The sequence below is a fragment of the Pyrus communis genome, chromosome 9 (genome assembly GCF_041283825.1).
Source record: "Pyrus communis isolate YQ-2024b chromosome 9, ASM4128382v1, whole genome shotgun sequence".
NCBI classification, from domain to species: domain Eukaryota; kingdom Viridiplantae; phylum Streptophyta; class Magnoliopsida; order Rosales; family Rosaceae; genus Pyrus; species Pyrus communis.
The window spans coordinates 16,028,621-16,050,543 of record NC_142573.1 but is presented as its reverse complement, the minus strand read 5'-3'; the positions used below and the strand labels follow the sequence as shown (position 1 = coordinate 16,050,543).

The 21,923-nt window shown below is 38.0% G+C and overlaps 1 protein-coding gene and 1 pseudogene across 1 annotated transcript; one reads left to right on the top strand and one right to left on the bottom strand.

Moving 5' to 3' along the window:
• Window positions 1-1,138: 1,138 nt before the first annotated feature.
• LOC148694334 (uncharacterized) lies at window positions 1,139-21,622 on the bottom strand (annotated as a pseudogene).
• Window positions 13,279-17,803, top strand: LOC148694335 (uncharacterized). The gene is made up of 3 exons (XM_088700047.1): window positions 13,279-15,263; window positions 16,323-16,914; window positions 17,290-17,803. The coding sequence occupies exons 1-3, from the start codon at window positions 14,189-14,191 to the stop codon at window positions 17,801-17,803; spliced, it is 2,181 nt and encodes a 726-aa protein (XP_088556173.1). The 5' UTR covers window positions 13,279-14,188.
• Window positions 21,623-21,923: the final 301 nt, after the last annotated feature.

Genomic DNA, 21,923 nt, shown 5'->3' with positions numbered 1-21,923 from the left:
TTCCCCAGACCTTAACCAAAGGCGCAAGACAGACTGCCTGTTTTAACGACCCATATTCCCCTTCTCGCCTCAGATTCCAGAGAATGTTTACTTTTTCCAACTACATTCTCATGCAATCATTCACTTGTTGGATTGAAATCAGACCCAATTCACAAATCCAAAAACCAATAACAAAGTTTTCAACTTATTGAAATTTGTAAAAAACTTAGAAGAACTAGTGGGCAAGAATAAACTCAGACTCTCTCTCTCTCTCTCTCTCTAACAAGTGAAGTCAAGTGAAGTGAAGTGAAGGAAGCAATGAAAGATTCAACAGGATGCGAGGAAACACAATTAATGGAAAATCTTTCATTTATTTTCTATCAGAGGTCAGAGTCTTCGTCTAGAAACTCATTTACTCGTGTAGTTCAAAGCAAAAAATTCAACATAGAGATAAAAACGCAGAAGAAGTAGGGATTTACTTGTTCGTAATTGTGACGAGAACTGCGGCTGAGAGGAAAGAAAGGCATGTGGTTGAGAGGAGAGAAAGGAGTTGCGTTTAAAGGAAAATGACAGTCTAGGGTTAAAAGGTTAATCTTGGAAATAATGAAAGTAAGTGAAGGCATAAAGGGAACAAAATTAGCATTCTGATTGCCCGGAATCCAAATACCTTCCCTAATTTGGGAATCTAAATCAGCCAAATATTGGAATTGGATTCCAAAATTTATGTGGGACCCACTAAATTTTGATTCTGCCAGATTTGGTAAACACCGAAGTATGCTATAATCGGAATTCAATTCCGTTTCTTGATTCCGATTATCCTTATGTAAACGTGCTACTAATGTCTTCCTTATCAGATTTTCTTCTTCTGCGTTGTTGTAGACTTCTAGCTGAACATTTTAGATACTTCTAGCAACCGAGATCTTGCAAGGAACTTGAAATGATCCTTATGTAGGTAAACTAGAGAATGCAGATTTTAGCCGAGTGAAGGAAACGGAAGCTGAATTTATTTAGTGAAAGTACAACTAGCTTTTATCACATCTCACACATATCAATCTTATACACAAATAACACTATAAAAGAATACCTAAGCTTGACACAATTATTCTAAGCTTAAGGCGTTGTCACCTTTGCTTGCTCTCTTTACCAAAACAAAAGACATCTAAAAAAATTTGTAAGGAATACAATGGAGAAGAAAAAGAATGAATATTTTCACTGCTTTCTTGATTGTCTTTATGGATGACTTCATAAACCTGTTTCCCATAGCATAGCTTTCATCGTCATCGTTGGTTACCATGGCTTCTTCCGTATACAGTCAACACCTTTTTTCATGCTCAGTATTATAGATGGAGAAGATGGGATTCGTCGAAAGGCTCTAGCACTCTCAGACCTTGGAAGTTTTTCTTCCTTTCTGTTACTCTGGTCCCTCCCTTCAAAACTCTTCCTGTTAATAACCCCCTTAAGGGGCTTAACAGGAGTACGCACTTGATGTGCTTTGTCATCCTTCTCTTGGACAATTAAATGCTGCCTCGACACACCTTCTTTAACCTCAGCTTGTGGACACTTCACATTCTTGACCCCCTGCAGGTACTTCAAATTCATTTGACTGATTATATCACTAGTCCTGTGTTTTTCATTTGCACTTCCTTCAATTTGACTGATTATATCACTGGCCCTGTGATTTTCATTTGCACTTTCGTTTTGAGGATCCAACTCTTCTGGAGTACTGTCCAACAGAATCTGAAGCCACTTCTCTAAGTTCTCCTTGCCATGTTTTTTCCTTCTTTCTTCATCTTCCACAATCTCTGGTTCTTGAATGACAGGAAATTGAAATTTGTGCTTCCCTTCTATTTCTAGTCTTCGCATTTGATTCTATAACAAGCTCTTATCCTCTAATGCAAACACTGTATCTGGCCTGCTCCCAGAGGTTGTCAATAGACAATCGTTTTTTCGGTCTTTCCAGTTCCTCATATAGTTCAATTCTCCTATCGTCTTCATTAATTTGGGATAAAGCAGCATCAGATGCCTTCTATTCTTCCTTTAGAGACACTTTTAGTTCCTTACATAAAGGCATTCTTGGCTTGATTGCTTGTAGATAAAGAACCATCGTGCTGTCTTTCTCCTCAGCTAATGCATCATCCATTCTCGATCTTTTCCTTGCTTGCTTCCATTCAGGCTTTATCTGTGTCTCAAACTCATCTCTTTCTTTGTGTTTCTTATGAAGTTCCTTCTCCGATGCATCGCAGATTGCCTTTTGTGACTCAAGTCTTGCCATGAGCGCACTACTTGTGGCATGGTTCAGTCTCAATTGCTCTTTATAGATGACGAACCTTAAGAAAAAACAAAGAAAAAAAGCATCAATGAATCAGTCCGTAAAACACAAACTGAAAAGATTGAAAATGACAAATCCTTCTACTCAGATTGTTGTTTTATAATCTTACTGGTGCATAGAATCTCGAATCATCTTTTCAAGCGTAGTTCTATACGATGACTGTGCCTCTGGTAGCCGCCGGCACTTTTATGCTCTCTGCCTTCGCTTTATCAATGTCAGTTCCAAGTTTTGAATGGTGAGCTTCTCATCTTCATTTTTTTGCCTCAATTGATTCACTTCATCATCCAATTTTTGTATCTCTGCCTGCATCTTTGCAGTTTGTTCTCTTTGTTTTAGGGAATCTCTTGCTATGAGAATGGCTTGGTATGGGTTTCTACTGAAGTCTGAGTTCTCATTTTCTTTCAAAACAGCATGTTTCCCTATTCTTGCAGCTAAAACAATCCAAAATAAAAAAGGGTTATGAATAACGATATTCGTTATTATTGAACAGACAGTAAAAACTGTTGAGTACTTTTTACTTGAGAACTAACCAATTGCATAAGATTGTGGCCTTATTTGCTTATTGTAGTCCACAGATTTCAAAGCAGATGAAGAACTATATGACTCCTGTCGAGATACAACAATGGCAGCTGGAGCTAGGCCCAATTGCTCTTTCGATTCCACAAAATGTTGCGGAAAAGCATGTGAGTCTACAATCTCTGAAGAATTGAGTTCCTCACATTCACCTTCAGAGACGAGAAATGAGAATGCTCTGTGCCTGCCAATGTTGAGAAAGGACACAATTCGTAAGCATGCAGGCAGGGACGGAGCCACCTTGGGCTCATAGGGGGCAGATGCCCTCACTCAGTTTATTGGCAAACAAAAAAATGTACATGCTTGTGACATTAGTAAGGTGTATAACATGTTTACTTGCTTGTGACATTAGTATTAACTCTTTCAATTGCAATTGCCAATGTTGAAAGAGCATTTTCGGCCATGAAATTTCTGAAGAATTGATTGAGAAATCAGATGGGAGATAAATAGATGAATGATAACATGGTTATTTTTATATAGAGAGATATTTGATGGTATTGGTAATGAAGTTATCATGCAACGCTTTCAAATCATGAACACGCGTCGAGGGATATTGTAATATTTTGTATGAAAAATCTTATGGATTAATAAATAAGTATTTGTTTAGTAAATTCTCTAACTTTTTATTTTGTGACGTTGTTTAACGATGCCCCCATCCATACAGATTTCTGGCTTCGTCCCTGCGTGCAGGAAGATAAATATGAAGTAGACCTGTTTAGGTTATTATTTAACTTTGGGCTTCAAGAGAAGAAAGCCCAAAAGAACTCAATAAAGGAGATTTTGCCCGAGGTGCAGGGTCAAACCCAGATACCTATCTCGAGACAATATGCGGCTCCCTATTTAATGCAAAGGTTAGGTGCTTACAAGAGAAGTGACAACTGATGAAAATCGATCCACCTACTCTTGGCCCAAAAGCACTTTCTGAATGGCAGAACATGTAAAAATGCTGATGACTCACTACCCTTCAGTTGCTTTCGGGCAAGAACAGAAATGGTACAGTTGGGTTAATTCGCCTATAAAAGGAGGAAGAGGGCCTAGAGACAAAGACACTCAACCAATCAAACAAACAAACATACAACTTGCCTCTCAGTCAAGCAAATACCCAGAAAGCTGTGCTTTATCCAGATTCTGTACCCTTTTAGCCTTAGACTGCCCTTAAAAAGACATCTTTTGTCTAGTGTAAAAGCTATGCTGCATTTTCTAAATGTTGTAGCATCGATTCTCTTAGGTAAACCTGTTCACCACTCATCCTACTTTATGTACTAAACCCTCTGTAACTAAAAAGAGAAGAGACCGCAAGACATTTAAACCTTGGCTGACAAGGTGAAATCTTGCCCGACTCTCTTTGTTTTGTCTTTAAGTTAATAGATCTGGTGTTATGATGTATTCCCCAGTATATATTTAAGTCATTTATAGTCTTTTGATAAGCCAAAGTTCTTTTAGTTCTCAGATCTGGTTCACTTAATGGTTTTACCGTCATAAGAAGACTAAATGTGAATTGAACTGATGACCTGATCAGATCTGGACCTCTACCCTTTAAGCATACAAGATAACCAACTAAAGGTCCTTGATCTGAAGGCATAGAAAATAATTTAATGTAGACTTAACCTATTTACGACAATCTTTTGATAATAAGTCATAATAACTTGGGGGGCAAGTAATTAGCTTAAACACACTTGTTCTACATCTGCCATACTGAGATGGCAGTGGCACTCCTAAACACTCAGTTAGTTTTGATCATGAGCCTCAAGGCCTACACCTAAGGCCCCATAAAGGCATCTTTCAGAACTAACTTTGTCCTCCTCTTGCAGCATCTCGGCAAGCTGGAGTTCGACAATCAACCAAAGTGCCAACTCCTTAAGGAGCTATGTAATCGAGCCAGGGACATTTCCCAACGAGATTTCCTGCCTGAACATAGCTTTGGCATGCCTCGTGGGACCATAAATCTTGTATGTCAAGAAGACAAATGAAAGAACAAACCTTCAAGAGGAAGACAGAGCAGAAAACACCCTAGTGTACACCAAGATCTAGCATGGAAAATCTCCTCGAAGACTTGTAAGGGCCTGTCTTGATGGAAAGCCCGACTCCTTCTGAGAAATCAGGAGCGAGGGTCACAAATGAAGACCTGCAGGCTACCATGATAGCTGTCTTGAAAAGCATGGAGAAAAACTCTCTAGAAATGAAAAAGGAAATAAGCAGACTCTGTTCCTTAACAGGAAATCTGCAAAGAAGGTTAGATCTGGAATATTCTACCCCTGAAAATGACCGTGTTAGAGAAATGATGAGAGAAGCCAGCCCTGTGGAAGAGCCAATTATTCCTCTGTTTCCTTTCCTTGAGGAGAAGAGGAATAAAGGAAAGAGCAAGGAAGAATCCGGAAGTACTCAGCCAATGTTGGAAGAGATCCAAGAAGCAAAGTTGCCTAACCCCTTTTTATTCTCATTAAATAGTAGGGGCAATGTGAGCCAGAAATAAAGTTATTGCTAGAAGACCCACAGACTGATACAATGATTGATATTGATCCCTTTATATCGACCCCAGTAAACATAATTAACCTAACATGGGCAGAGAAAGGGAAAGGGAAAGCCACTTGGGAAGTGAGAGCAGAAATGAGGCCAATCGAGAGACCAACTGAAGGAACTATCAAGCTGCCCGAAAAACCTAAAACTGCTATAATAAAAGAAGTAGTACTATGCATCAGGTGTTAATGTGAATGCGAACTAGAGGTACCAATAGTAAGAGCTCTCCTTGGTCAGGAGCTGATCAAGAGAAGGGAGAAGGAAGAACATGAAAACCATGTGAACGTCATGAGAACAACTAAGAATGAAACCTTTAGGAACATCTTCTAGAGGTTGGGGAGAGTCTCTTAGCCTAAAAACTTGTTAGAAGTATTCAGAAACTATGAAGCTTCAGAAGAAGTGGAAGATAAGGATGCCAAGGCGCCAAGGTTGGTGGATGTGAGGCCACCCCAGCTAAGTTATGCCGGTGGAGATATTAGAATGAAGGGAAGAACACAGAATCCGATCACAAAGAAGAATCTTGCCCGACTTGGGGGAATATGGTATATAGTCGGAGGAGATGGAAGGCCTGTTAAAAAGATGGGAGCCTCCGTGACCAAGAAAGTTCAAAGGCAGCATAGGGCCCACATGAACTCGTTGAAAATTCCCACTACTTCAGAAACCTTGAAGAATGTAAAGTTCGAAAATGTACCTCATGAAGGGAGAAATCAACCTCATTGGATGAGTAAAAAGGAGGTGAAAAAGGAAAACAGTAAAATCAAAGGGGAATGAGATCATGTACCACATAGCCCCCATCTTGGAAAGTATAGAATCTTGAAGAGAGCTCAGGAGGATATGATAATGATGCCGACACCTAAGTAGAGCCTGAAGCCAATTTGTTTCGGAACAATCTTGCTCGAGAGAAGGATACCCTTACAATTGCTCGTTGACATTCTCTGTGAGAGCCTAGTGCATGCGCATAACTTTGGCATAACTTAAGAGGAGGGGTTGCCTAAACTAATGCTGCCAGAAGAAGCACATGCTTGGTTGGATGAGTTTATGAACCACATTAGGGGCAAATAGAAAGATTTACTCGGACCCAGCAATTTCCATGTAAACATGACATATGTTTTATCAGCCATGTTTTGCGCTGAGCATGATCAACCTCCCACGATGGAAGGTGATTAGTTGGCTACAGAACCTATGATGACGCATGTTAGTGTCGAAGAAGCAAGACATGAAGAACCTAGCCAGGTAGGCTTGCATGAGCAATCAATGAAGAAGCCTGAGAGAATATACTCGGAAAAAATGGTCTTTGTTCCTCCGAGTTTGGCCCTGGCCAACCATCTCAAGCCCATATACGTAACTGCTCACCTGGAGGGAGTACCCTTCAAGAGGGTCTTAATTTACAGAGGGGCTGCGGTCAATGTCTTGCCATACAAGCAGATGAAGAGAATGTGCAAAGGTGAAAAAGATCTTATCCCCACAGATCTCACAGTTTCTAGTTTCTTGGGAGCTATCACTAGGACTCGTGGGATACTACAATTAGAGGTTGATTTGGGTTCGAAACAAAGCATGTTGGCCTTTTTTTATTGCAGACAGTACTTCCACTTATGGGGCTTTACTGGGCAGAGATTGGATTCATCAGAGTCTTTTTGTGCCATGTACCTTACACTAACAAGTGGTTGTGTAGCATGAAGAAGGAGAAATAGGACCTGGGTTCTAGGAAATGGTAGAGACCGAATCATGACCATTTCTCCCTACAACCAACATTGCAAAAGCCAACTTTTACAATCCTAGTGTTGGGATTCTTCAATGTTCAGGAGTTGATAAGAACAGCCGCCTAACTAAACTGATGGCCCAAAAGCTTCTAGAGCAAGGGTTATCTCTTACAAGGGAAGAATGGGATCGGCCCTTTATCATCCCAATTCCCCAACACCATTAAATGTTAGAAAAGAAAAGCAAAGACCAAGTAGTTGCAGTTAGGTCCTTAATAAAAAAAATTGTTGGTGTATGGGAGAGAAGAAACAAGAAAGGGAAAATTTAGCCGAGGAAGAAGAAAAGTGGAGTGGAAGGGCTTCAAGAAACCGAGTGAGTAAAGAAGGATTTGCCCGATGATTTGCCCGAGAATCCAGATGATTTGCCAGATAATTTGCCCGAGAATCCAGAGTTGGTTGAGTTTTTGTGTGCAGACCTTGACAAACCGGTCCCAGAAGTACAAGATCCTTTGAAGACCATTGATTTGGGGCTTTGAAGACCATTGATTTAGGGACTGAGGATGATCCAAGAACTATACAGATCAGTGGTTTATTGGAAACCAAGGATCAGGTAAGGATTGTCGATCTTCTGCGTGAATATAAAGATGTTTTGCTTGGCATTACACCGAGATGCTAGGTTTAGATTCAACCTTGGTAGAACAAAAAATGCCTATTAAGGAGGGATTTAAACTTGTCAAGCAAGCACCACGGAGGATGTCAACAGAAATTGAAGAAAATGTCAAAGAACAAATCGAAAGGCTGGTGAAGGCCGAATTTATTAGGCCTGCCAAATATGTTGAGTGGTTGGCTAACATTGTACCTGTTTTAAAAGCTATAACTAAAGCAGTTAGATGTTGTGTTGACTATAGAAACATTAATGGAGCCACGCCTAAAGATGAATACCTCATGCCCATGGTTGACCTATCCATAGATGTGGTTGCTAAATACAAAGTTCTATCTTTCATGGATGGGAATGCTGGTTACAATCAGATAAAAATGGCTAAGGAAGATATACATAAAGCAACTTTTAGATGTCTACATTATATCAGAGCATATGAGTATTTGGTAATGCCACTCGGGCTCAAAAATGTCGGTGTAACTTATCAAATAGCGATGAACGCCATTTTTCATGACTTAATCGACCATAGCATGAAGGTATATATTGATGACATCGTGGTAAAGTCCAAAACTGAAGAGCAGCATTTAATGGACCTCAGACAAGCCTTAACAAGAATGAGGATCCATAAGCTAAAGATGAATCCAAAGAAGTGTGCTTTTGGGGTAAGATCGGGCAACTTTTTGGGATTCCTTGTTCATTAAAGAGGAATGGAGGTAGACAAGAACAAAGCTCGGGCAATAATGGAGTCTCCTTCCCCCACCAATAAAGTACACTTATAAAGGTTGCTGGGAAAAATCAACTTCTTAAGGAGATTCATTGCTAATTTAGCAGGCAAGATTCAACCACTAACTCCTTTGCTAAGACTAAAAGACAAAGAAGAGTTCAAGTGAGGCCCACCACACCAAGAGGCTTTCAACAGCATAAAAGCTTACTTAGCTTCTCCACCAGTGCTCATGCCACCTTAGAGAGGGAAGCCGTTGAAGCTTTATATTTTTGCCTCTGAGAAATCATTTGGAAGCTTGCTGGCCCAAAATAATGAAGGTGGGAAGGAACAAGCCATATATTACCTCAGTAGAGTCTTTACTGAGGTAGAGACAAGATATACTCCAATGGAAAAATTATGTTTAGCTTTGTACTTTACTACTTGCAAGCTAAGGCATTACATGCCTTGCCACATCCACATCATTGCCAAGATCGACGTGATCAAATATATGTTGTCAAAACCAATGTTGACAGGTAAAATTGGAAAGTGGATTCTTGCATTGTCAAAATTCAGTTTTTAGTATATACCTTAAAGAGCGATCAAGGGGCAGGCAATAGTGGACTTCATATACCTTTCATTATGAACATCAAGAAACAGGAGCCGAACTCTGAAGGTGGCTAACCTTTGGATCCCACCAAGAAAAGCCCTCTTGGGCAGGGAAAAATGAGTTCAACAGGAATTAAAGAGGATATCCAACCTTTGGATTACTCCATGGAGGCTATATTCTGATGGATCTTGTACCCAAAATGCTGCGTGAGCGGGGATTGTCATCGTCGATCCTAGAGGAACTCATCATTGTTATTCCTTCTTCCTAGATTATCAAGAAACTACCAACAATTGGGCAAAATATGAGGCATTAATAATTGGCTTAGAGATCTTGATAGAGTTGGGGGCAACTGAAGTTGAGGTATTCGGTGATTCAGAGTTAGTGGTCAATCAGTTAAATGGGGAGTACAAGTGCAGACACATTACCATGACCGGTTATTACTTAGCGGCCACTCAATTGTTAAGCTATTGGGGCACTGAAATATCAGTTAGCCATATCCCTAGAGGATCAAACGCGATTGCCAACGAGATAGCACAATTGGCTTATGGAGTACAGATCCAAGAAATGAGGTTTGAAGGGGATATCGAAATCCAGATAAAGAATCTCCCTTCTATCTTTGAAAGAGGATTTAGCGTAGATGTGTTGACTGAGGAAATAGATATAGAAGATTGGAGAACAACTATTATTCAGTATTTAAAAGATCCATCATTCCCCACAAGTAAGAAAAATAGACAAGTAACTAAATATGTCATGTGGGATAAATCTATGCTAAGAAAAACTCTAGACGGACTGTTATTAAAGTGCTTAGGCCAAGACGAATCAATAAGGGCAATGGTCGAAGTACAAGAAGGGATTTGTGGGGCACATCAAGCTGGAACTAAGATGAGATGGCCGCTTAGAAGGTATGGTTATTTCTGGCTTGAGATGAAGAATGATTGCAAAGCATATGCCCGAGGGTGTGAGGAATGCCAAAGACATAGACCTCTCTAACATGTGCCCTCTGTGCCCTTAAACCCTATGGTCAAGCCTTGGCCCTTCAGAGGATGAGCAATGGACTTCATCCGGAAAATTTACCCATCTTCTAGCAAAGGACACGTTCATAATCGTGGCAACGAATTACTTCACCAAGTGGGTAGAAGCTTCAGCAGTGAAGACAATCACCTCGGCTGTAGTCAAGAAGTTCATTGAAACCAAGATCTTACATAAGGGTGCCCGAGACAATTGTCACAGACCATGGACCATCTTTTTAGTTTGCAAGAAAGTTTAAAAGAAAGATGATTCGGTCTAGTCTTTACTACCCCCAGTCAATAAGCAGAAGCTAGCAACAAGGTCTTGGTGAACATTATCAAGAAGGTGGTGGCAGAAAGCCTCGAAAAGTGGCACGAGAGGTTAGGAGATACTTTGTGGGCTTATAGAACTTCCAAGAGAGCAGGAACTAGAACTACTCCTTATGCCCTAACCTTCGGGCAAGATGCTGTCTTCCTTATGGAAATTAATGTGAATTCTATCAGGATTCAACACCAATTCGGGCTACATAGTGAAGAATACATTCAAGCTATGTGTCAAGGAATTGAAGATCTTGATGTAGCCTGAATCGAAGGGTTAGACAAAATCCAAGAGGTGAAGAGAGCTGTTGCCCGAGCATACAACAAAAAGGTAAAAATAAAAACTTTCAAGGAAGGAGAATTGGTTTGGAAAGCTACTTTGCCCTTGGGATCTCAAATCAGAGGCTTTGGAAAATGGAGCTCGATTTGGGAAGGTCCTTTCATTATTAACAAAATACTGGACAAGGGTGGATATTACTTAGTAGATGTCGAGGGAGGCTTGCAAAAACATTCAATCAATGTTAAATTCCCGAAGAAATATCACCTAACCTTGTGGGATGTTAGGGACTGTTACGTAAAAGAAGAATTATCAGCGTTGCATAAAATCTAAAGTCAGTTTCGTGCTTATCATATATGGATCTCAAGAGGATGCAAGAAAAAGTGATTCGAAGAAATCTTGTTCATTTCAGCGAATGTTGAAAGTTACATTAGATTTAGCGCAATCGTTTTACATCCTTAACTAGGGAATTTATCCTAAAAAGATGGGTCCAACTTTTGTTTGTTGTCTTGACTCCTTTGAATCTTCTGTGCCTTTGCCTGAAAACCCAACCAAGTCGTCTGGCCAATCAAGTTGTGGTAGTTGATCCCGAAGCATACACCTATAATGATGAAGTGACCAAGAAAGCATAAGCTATGGGGAAGTCTGGGCTTGTGAATATTAGCGCGAGCGGGGTCTACCAGTGCGATTAAGGCTGCTCGGTTACTCCTCAATGATATAAAAGTCCTGAAGTGAAAACGGGGAGTAGTGCGATGAAAGCCCAGTATAAAGGCCCACTTGAGGATGATGAAGGCCATTAAGAAGGTGATGCATGGTGGAAATCCTTTTACCAGTCTCAAAGGAAAATTGGATTCATGTGGCTTCGGGTATCTTTGAGAAAAAGATGGGAAGCAAAGTTGGAATTAGGAGGATTTGAAAACGTTTAAAAGCCCTGAGAGATTCTCGGAAGATTTTGATAATTCAAAAAAACTTGAATTGGTTAAAGTGTTTAGCCAAAGAATGGAATTGATGGGAGTTCTATAGCGAAGAATCAAGTGACAGTTGGGATTCATGGGTTAGTGTAAAGGACCCAGTTCACAAACGGCTACATTAAGAGATGTTCCAAGTAAAGGCGTGCGACTATGGTTACTAAAAAACAGCTGTTCAAACATTATTAGCGCCTCGGCTTGCAGGCTTAACAAGATTGAAGAAGGCACTGTTTGGGTTATTATTTAACTTTGGACTTCAAGAAAAGAAAGCCTAAAAGAGCTCAATAAAGGAGATTTTGCCTGAGGCCCAGGGTCAAGCCCAGATACCTATCTCGAGACAATATGATGTCTCCCCATTTAATGTCAAGGTTAGGTGCTTACAAGAGAAATGACAACAAATGGAAATCACTACACCTACTTTCGGCCCAAAAGCACTTTCTGAATGGCAGAACATGTAAAAATACTGATGACTCACTACCTTTCAGTTGTTTTTGGGCAAGAACAGAAACAATACAATTGGGTTAATTTTCCTATAAAAGGAGGAAGAGGGCCCAGAGACAAGAACACTCAACCAATCAAACAAACAAACATATAACTTGCCTCTCAGTCAAGCAAATACCCAGAAAGTTGTGCTTTGTACAGATTTTTTACCCTTTTAGCCTCAAAGTCCCCTTCAAAAGACATCATTTGTCTAGTGTAAAAGCTCTACTACCCTTTCTAAATGTTGTAGTATCGATTCTCTTAGGTAAACCTGTTCACCACTCATCTTGCTTTAAGTACTCAACCCTATGTAACTACAAAGAGAAGAGACCGCAATACTTTTAAACCTTGCCCGACAAGGTGAAATCTTACTCGACTCTTGGTTTTGTTTTCAATTTAATAAATCTGGTTTTATGATATATTCCCCAGTATATATTCAAGTCATTTCTAGTCTTTTGATATGTCAAAGTTCTTTCAATTCTCAGATCTGGTTCACTTAATGGTTTTACCGTCATAAGAAGACTAAATGTGAATTGAACTAATGACTTGATCAGATCTCGACCTCAACCCTTTAAGCATACAAGATAACCAACTAAAAGTCCTTGATCCCAAGGCATAGAAAAGAACTTAATGTAGACTTAACCCATCCACGACAATCCTTTGATAACAAGAAGTCATAATAACTAGGGGTGTAAGTAATCGGCTTAAACACACTTGTTCTACATTTGCCATATTGAGATGGCAGTGGCATGCCTAAGCACTTAGTTAGTTTTGATCGTGAGCCTCAAGGACTATACCTAAGGCCCCACAAAGGCACCTTTCAGACCTAACTTTGTCATTGTCTTGCAGCATCTTGGCAAGCCGGAGTCTGACAATCAACCAAATTGCCAACTCCTTGGGAAGCTGTGTGCTTGAGCCAGGGACCCATCCCAATGAGATTTCTTGCCCAAACAAGACTCCCACTTGAAATCGGAGTTGGTAGAATCGAATTTTGATAAAAACTGGTTCACAGATATGGCTAACTGAAAATCCCACCATGGAATGAGAAATTGAAGCATTTATGTTCTTTTTGTAGGCCTGCCATTGTAGTATCCTCAAATTGCTTGGGACAGTCAATCCTCCCCTTAAATTTTTAGCAAAGATGACAACAGGTTACATATATATGTTGGAGTTTGAGACCCTCTTGTCCCACATTGGTCAACAGTATTTTTTCACTAGCCTTTATATAGGCTTATTCCCTTTTCTTAGTAATTAGAACTTGGACCATTTGGAAATGGATTGAAGGTTTGGGCATTATGGTTGTGTGGATCAGGCTTGAATATAATATAGCCTAAATACAATTAATATTAATTAATCAAGACAAGGGCCTTGGGCCTTGGGGCCTTGGAATTTAAAATTAATCAGATTCATTAATTTTAATTTTCGGATTAAGTTTTTAAATTAATTTATTAATTAAAAAACGCTTTGATTAAAAGACACATCTATTAGAAAGAGTTGTACTTTTTGATTAAAAGATACAGCTATTAGAAAGAGTTGTGTGCTTTCAAATACACTAAACAGGTATTTGAAAGGGTGTGAAACAACCTATATCTTTGCAATCACATTATCCAAGTGAGAATGATCTTTTCTTCCCTCTTTGTCTTCCGTACAAAATTTCCAGAGAGTAAACATGCAAAGCAATTCGCTAGAGTTCTATAATCCTGTGCGGGTTGTAGAATTAGGTAGTTGTATCCTGGTTGAGCAGACGTTGTAGAACCACAAGCACAAGAGTGGGACGAAAATACTGTTCGAAGGACATAGCTTTTACGCTAGCCTCTACCTTCTGTGATCAAGTTAGTATCATTGATATTTTTATATTAGTTTATGTATTTATTGTATAATTTCATTCTGCACATCAAGTATATTTGGTTAATAAAATATTGGAAATCAAGTTCTGTTTAATTCTGTTATTTTTTGTTTATTTCTAAATTGTTCTCCAACAATCTTCGAACAGTATAGAATAATCGGGAACTAAACCTCATTCTGAGAAGCCTGAGAAATTTAAGGGCGGAGACTTCAAAAGATGGCAGCAGAAGATGTTGTTTTATTTGACAACCTTGAATTTGGCTAATGTTCTGCGCGAGACTGTACCTACTGCAGATGGAGAAAATATTTTTTCTGCAGAAACTTTAACGGCTATAGATGCCTGGAATCATAATGATTTTCTCTACAGAAACTATATTCTCAATGCATTAGATGATTCATTGTATGATGTCTATGTAGTATGCAAAACAACCAAGAAACTTTGGGAATCACTTGAGAAGAAATATAAAAATGAGGATGCTGGTTCGAAGAAATTTGTTGTGGGCAAATTTTTGGACTACAAAATGGTGGATTCCAAGGCCGTTGTCTCTCAAACTGAAGATCTCCAGAAAATCATCCATGACATTCATGTTGAAGGGATGGTGATCAATAAGTCTTTCCAAGTGGCGTCATTTATAGAAAAACTGCCACCTTCTTGGAAAGAGTTCAAGAATTATCTTAAGCACAAACGTAAAGAGATGACCCTTGAGGATCTCATTGTAAGGCTGAGAATAGAGGAAGATAACAGAAAGAATGAGAAGGGCTTGGTTTCGAGTATGGAAGCCAAGGCGAATGTTGTTGAAGGAAGTTCATCAAAGCAAAGGCTGAAGTTCCAGAAAACTAAGAAGAAGGAAAAACACTTTGTCCCTGGTGCGAAAGGCAAAGACTTCAAGAAAATCAAGGGAAGTTGCTGGGTTTGTGGAAAGCAAGGCCATAGGGCTCAAGAATGTCGCCATCGAAGGGATCAAGGTCCTGGAAATCAAGGCAACAACAACCGCGCAAACTTGATTGAAAACAATATGGATGTCTTAGCTGCAATGATTTCTGAAATCAACCTTGTGTCTGATCACGCTGATTGGTGGATAGATACCGGTGTAACTCGCCATGTGTGTGGTGACAAAAATATGTTCTCTTCGTACCAGAAAATCGAAGGAAATGAGCAGCTGTTTATGGGAAATGCATCTGCATTTGTTGTGGCTGGAATAAGGAAATGTGTTCTGAAATTCACTTCTGGAAAGGAATTAACCCTCCTTGACGTGCTGCATGTCCCCGATATAAGGAAGAATCTTGTTTCTGGTCCTATCCTTAGTAATAAAGGATTCAAACTAGTTTTTGAGTCTAATAAGTTTATACTAACTAAAGGGGGAATGTTTGTAGGGAAGGGTTACCTTGCTGATGGATTATTCAAACTAAATGTACTTGCTAATGCTATGAATGAAATAAATAATGCTTCTGCTTATATTGTTGATTCGTCTAATTTATGGCACTCTAGGTTAGGACATGTAAATTTCCGTTCACTTTTTAGAATGCATAATTTAGGTTTGCTGCCCAAAATTGATTATCTAGATAATGTTAAATGTGAGACTTGTACAGAATCGAAATTTGCGAGTCAAAACTTTAAATCAGTGCATGAAAAGTCCAATGATTTATTAGATTTAATTCATAGTGACTTGTGTGATTTTATATTATATCCAACTCGTGGTGGAAAGAACTATTATGTAACATTTATAGATGATTTCAGTAAGTATTGTTATGTTTATTTACTTCATAGTAAAGATGAGACCTTGGATATGTTTAAGACATATAAGGCAGAAGTTGAGAATCAACTTAACAAGAAGATTAAAGTCTTAAGGTCCGATAGGGGAGAAAAATATGAGTCTCATGCCTTTGCTGAATTTTGTGCCACATATGGCATAATTCATCAAACAACAGCCCCTTATAGACCACAACAAAACGGTGTTGCCGAACGGAAAAATAGGACTTTTATAGACATGATCAATTCTATGTTGAATAGCTCTGGGCTTCCACACAATTTGTGGGGTGAAGCTTTACTTACTGCAAATAAAATTTTGAATCGAATTCCACCTAAAACGAGAAAAGAGTCACCATATGAATTATGGAAAGGAAGAACCCCAACGTTTAAATTACTTAAAGTGTGGGGTTGCCTGGCAAAAGTACAACTCCCATTGCCAAAGAAAACAAAATTAGGGCCTAAAACTATAGATTGTGTTTTTATTGGTTTTGCATCTAATAGTTCAGCTTATAGATTCTTAGTTTTTCATTCCGAAGTCAGTGATATATATGTCAATACTATTATAGAATCTATAAATGCAATATTTTTTGAGGATATATTTCCATACAAAATAGGCAAGTCTAATTTATTGAAAAAGAGATTACATGATGATGTATCTGAGGTCAATGATGAACCTAGAGAACATGATGATGGTTCATCCTTGTCTAGAGTTCAACAAGAAGAAGAACTTGAACCTAGAAGGAGTAAATGGACAAAAATTCGAAAGGACTTTGGGCCTGATTTTGTGACCTTATTAACCGAGACAGAACCTCAATCATTCAAGGAGGCCATGTCCACTCCTGAAGCTCCATTTTGCAAGGATGCAGTTAAAAGTGAGATAGATTCCATTATGCAAAATCATACATGGGAATTAGTCGATTTGCCCCCTGGCAATAAGCCAATTGGGTACAAATGGATATTTAAGAAGAAATTCAAACCTGATGGTACAATTGACAAATATAAGGCTCGTTTGGTAGCTAAAGGATACCGTCAAAAACATGGTTTGGATTTTTTTGATACATACTCGCCTGTAACGAGAATTTCGTCAATAAGACTGTTGATTGCTATAGCTGCACTCCATAACATGGAAATACATCAAATGGATGTAAAGACTGCATTCTTAAATGGAGACTTAGATGAGGAAATATATATGGAACAACCTGAGGGGTTTGTGGTTAAAGGTCAAGAACACAAAGTTTGTAAACTTGTGAAATCACTATATGGGCTTAAACAAGCTCCAAAGCAATGGCATGAAAAATTTGACCATATTATGATAACACACGGTTTTAAGATAAACGAGTGTGATAAGTGTGTCTACACAAAAACTCAAAATAATGCTTGCGTTATGTTGTGTTTATATGTAGATGATATGCTTATAATAGGAACTAACAAAGAGATAATAAATTGGACCAAGAAGATATTGAAATCAAGTTTCGATATGAAAGATCTTAGATTAGCTGATGTTATTCTTGGTGTAAAAATAAAAAGAAACCAAGAAGGATATATTCTTACACAGTCCCATTATATAGAAGCTACACTTAGAAAATATGGTCATCTGGAAAGTAAAGATGCAATTACTCCTTTTGATGCCAATAGCAAACTTAAGAAAAATAGAGGTGATGTTATATCTCAACGTGAATACTCACAAGTTATTGGAAGTCTTATGTACATTATGAACTGTACAAGGTCTGATATAGCATACTCAGTGAGTAGACTGAGTAGATATACATGCAATCCTGGGCATGATCATTGGGAAGCTTTAATTCGAGTATTGAGATACTTAAAGCATACAATGAATTATGGATTGCATTATACAAGATATCCTCCTATGCTTGAAGGATTTACTGATGCGAATTGGATATCAGATAGTAATGATACAAAATCCACAAGTGGATATGTATTTACTTTGGGAAGAGCAACAATATCTTGGAAATCTTCTAAACAAACATGCATAGCCCGATCAACTATGGAATCAGAATTTATAGCTCTCGATATGGCTGGAGGAAAAGCTGAGTGGCTAAGAGATTTTTTTGGAGGATGTTCCCATATGGCCTAAACTTGTAACGGCAATATGTATACACTGTGATAGTTTAGCTGCACAATATCGAGCTAAAAATAGTGTATACAATGGGAAGTCTAGACAAATTAGACGAACGCATAATACAATAAAGCAATGGCTCTCTAGTGGTGTAATTTCTATTAACTATGTTAAGTCAAAAGATAATATTGCAGATCCGCTTACTAAAGGTTTGTCTAGAGAGCAAGTTAAGCATACATCGAGGGGAATGGGTTTAAAGCCAATAGAGTAAAAATGAAACTACCAAACGGAAACCTAACCTAGTTGATTGGAGATCCCATGGTCTAGGTTCAATAGGCAAACTGGTTTGGCTAGATTCAAGAAGAAACACACTTACATACCCATTCCTATGATGGAAGAAGTGTGGTGACTACTGATGATGTAGGATACATTAGTTTAATGATATTGATACTTGTAAATCAAGTGGAATAGTAGCAGCCTATTCTTAATCAATATCACCTATATGAGAGTAAATGTGGGGTCGCATTTATGAGAATTACATGGCTACAGTCTCTAAAGCTCTCATGAATCCAGGATTTGTTCAGGACCAAAAAGAACACAAACGTATGAATTTGTGATGTGTAAATGTGGCATATGTTTTGCTTATTGTCTTGGTTTACTGCGGAGATGAACAATTCAAGATTTTATATTCACTGCGTCATCTAGTAAATCCGATAAGTATATACTAAGGTAGGTTCAAGTCCAAAAGACACATCTCCTAATGTATGTCACATCTATTGTTTACTCTCGTATCTTAGTGTGTCTAGGACCAAAGAGTCGTCTCAAATGTGGGGTATTGTTGGAGTTTGAGACCCTCTTGTCCCACATTGGTCAACAGTATTTTTTCACTAGCCTTTATATAGGCTTATTCCCTTTTCTTAGTAATTAGAACTTGGACCATTTGGAAATGGATTGAAGGCTTGGGCCTTATGGTTGTGTGGATTAGGCTTGAATATAATATAGCCTAAATACAATTAATATTAATTAATCAAGACTAGGGCCTTGGGCCTTGGGGCACTTGGAATTTAAAATTAATCAGATTCATTAATTTTAATTTTCGGATTAAGTTTTTTAATTAATTTATTAATTAAAAAACGTTTTGATTAAAAGACACAGCTATTAGAAAAAGTTGTACTTTTTGATTAAAAGATACAGCTATTAGAAAGAGTTGTGTGCTTTCAAATACACTAAACAGGTATTTGAAAGGGTGTGAAACAGCCTATATATTTGCAATCACATTATCCAAGTGAGAATGATCTTTTCTTCCCTCCTTGTCTTCCGTACAAAATTTCCAGAGAGTAAACACACAAAGCAATTCGCTAGAGTTCTATAATCCAGTGCGGGGTGTAGAATTAGGTAGTTGTATCCTGGTCGAGCAGACGTTGTAGAACCACAAGCACAAGAATGAGACGAAAATACTGTTCGAAGGACATAGTTTTTATGCTAGCCTCTACCTTCTGTGATCAAGTTAGTATCATTGATATTTTTATCTTAGTTTATGTATTTATTGTATAATTTCATTCTGCACATCAAGTATATTTGGTTAATAAAATATTGGAAATCAAGTTCTGTTTAATTCTGTTATTTTTTGTTTATTTCTAAGTTGTTCTCCAACAATATATATATATATATATATATATATGTATATGTATGTAGAGAGAGAGAGAGAGATTAGTGATGAGCTACATAATTGAGCAAGGAAACCAATGATCTACATCCCAAGCAAGAGGAGACGTGGAATCAGCGTGGTAATATAGAACGTTGCCGTACGGGTCTACTCGAATCACTGCAGGATCAAAGCCGGCATTGTGAAATTTTCAAAGCAAGTACAAACTTAAGTAAAAAATATCATTGGTGCACTCTCCAGTTTTGCTAAAACTTTGAAGGTTTTTGGAGAAAAATGAAGAGGGTTACCCAAGGTGGCTGAGCTACTTCCACAAAGGACTAACAAAAATCTTTGGCCTGGTTGTCGGTTTCGCTTTCAGGTCGATAATCGGAAACATCTCCGCTAAATCTCTTGTTCTCAGATCCTGAAAACCACATCATATCATCAAAACCAGCATTCACAGAATCAAAAAAATGTGCACATATGTCACATTACAAAATTGTAAACTATACCTAGGAGAAAAATGATTTTTATTATGTACGTAAAATATTTTTTTTTAAATAAAAGCATAATGTTTGCTATTTCTGTATGACTATTGAGCATGGAAAGAATTTCAATGTTTACTCCTTGAATCATGAACTTCTGCTATTCCGGAAAGGTTCAAGTTTCTTCAAGTCAAAATAAGCAGCAATGCAATGGTGGATTCAGGAAGATTTTTGTTTTTTTTTTTTTTTTTTTTTTTTTTTTTTTTTTTTTGTGTGTTTGGGGAGAGGGGGGGGGGGTGGTGTCACGGTTATATGTAAAAGTTCACAATTTTTTTTTAAATGTCTAATAAACTTAAAAATTAAACTGTTGTTTCATCATTTGTAATTTATAGAACAATAACAATAAAAGTTATAATTGTTCACGAAGCGTTTTCATATTTGAATACACTACATTATAGCTTGATTAACAATGGAAGGAAAAAAATAGTGCTCTCAATATAAACGACCATGCTATCACTCAACCATTGATATGTCATTCAATTATGCAATGGACTTCTCACAATTCATAGCAGAAAATACTTTTTCCACTAAAGCAGTAGCAACTAGTATAACCAAAGACAATGTAATTAGCAACTACACATGATTATATATTATATTCCTCCTTGTCTCCACCATCTTTTTGCAAGACTACCAATACCTTTCAATTGAGAAAATTCACTACTCGAACGCATATCAAGAATATAATGCTCAAGTTGATCTTGAAATACCAAGAGTTGACAAGTATAAAATTCATTCAGATAAAATTGAGCAAAACGAAGTAGCTTTTGTTTGTCAAAAGTCGAGATAAAGCATTCAGGTTTGCTACAGCATGTGGGTTTGCTAATTTTTTAAGCTGCTGCTTGTCTACTTTTTTCTTATGAAATATCTTGTTCTAAAACTATGTCGTTTTCTCCAAGTAATATTTTTAGAAAAGATAATAAGAAACCAAACTCCTCTTTGAGACATTTTATCAAGCAGTTGGAGGACATGTATAAAGGGCAACTCCAACCTTTAAAAGAGTATCATCCAAATCGTCCATGAAGATTCACGAGACTTTGGAAGGTCAGCTAACCCCCCTTGCCCTTTCAACCATCCGTCCTCAGCAATGACTTCACTATTTGAAGTTTGAACAAAAAATATACACACCTGTAAAAGGCTTGGAAAGCCCCTTTTAGCACAAGTCCAATTCCAATATTCATGTTATTCAAGAGCATCTTCATGAGACTTTCCCCACCACTTTTGAGGACTTATTTAAAGACTTAAAGGAAATTTTAATGGTCCTAAAGGAATATTGTCTGCAATAAAGAAGTCATTATAGCATGAACCCTAAACTTGAGGACTCTTCATTTGAAACCATTGATTTTAAACGGTAAGGAAAAAAAAAAAAAAACCTAGAATGAATCTGGACCTTTGATTTTGCAACAGTTAAAAAAAACATAAGCAGCATGTGCGTTGTGGGACCCAAGCTTGCAGTTGCATCATCAGTTGCTGATCGAAAAGCAGTAGCTGCATAACAACAATCATATAGGTGGGTCAAGTTTTCCACTCAAATGCTCACTAGGCTCCACCACTTTTGTCCCTGAACTGTCTATATGTATGGGGACTTGCCTCACATATTCGGTTAGTCCCCATCTCCAACGGTACCCTATATTTAGGATCTACCACCATTTGGTACTTATACATAAGCACCACAGCATCGCCAACGGTACCCTATATTTAGGATCGACCACCATTTGGTCCTTGTACATGTTCCTACTCAAAGTTGTTCATTGTCGATTCATTGAACTTTGTATTTATGATTAAAATCGTTCATGTTATAAATCACTCTATAAAGATTGCTTCTGTGAAAATCAATTAAATTAAGGTCATTTAGTCATCAAATTGTGTAAAAACATATGAACGAAATTGGTAAAAACATTACAAACCGTATATGTATTTGCTAACATAGCTTAACTAAATGACTTTAGTT

Bases quoted from the DNA above. Each gene is read 5' to 3' on its own strand.
- LOC148694335 (XM_088700047.1), top strand. From the start codon at position 14,189: ATGTTGTTTTATTTGACAACCTTGAATTTGGCTAATGTTCTGCGCGAG. The intron at 15,264-16,322 runs GTAATAAAGGAT...CATACAAAATAG, and splicing joins TGTTTCTGGTCCTATCCTTA to GCAAGTCTAATTTATTGAAA. The intron at 16,915-17,289 runs GTTTGTGGTTAA...AGCTACACTTAG, and splicing joins TATATGGAACAACCTGAGGG to AAAATATGGTCATCTGGAAA.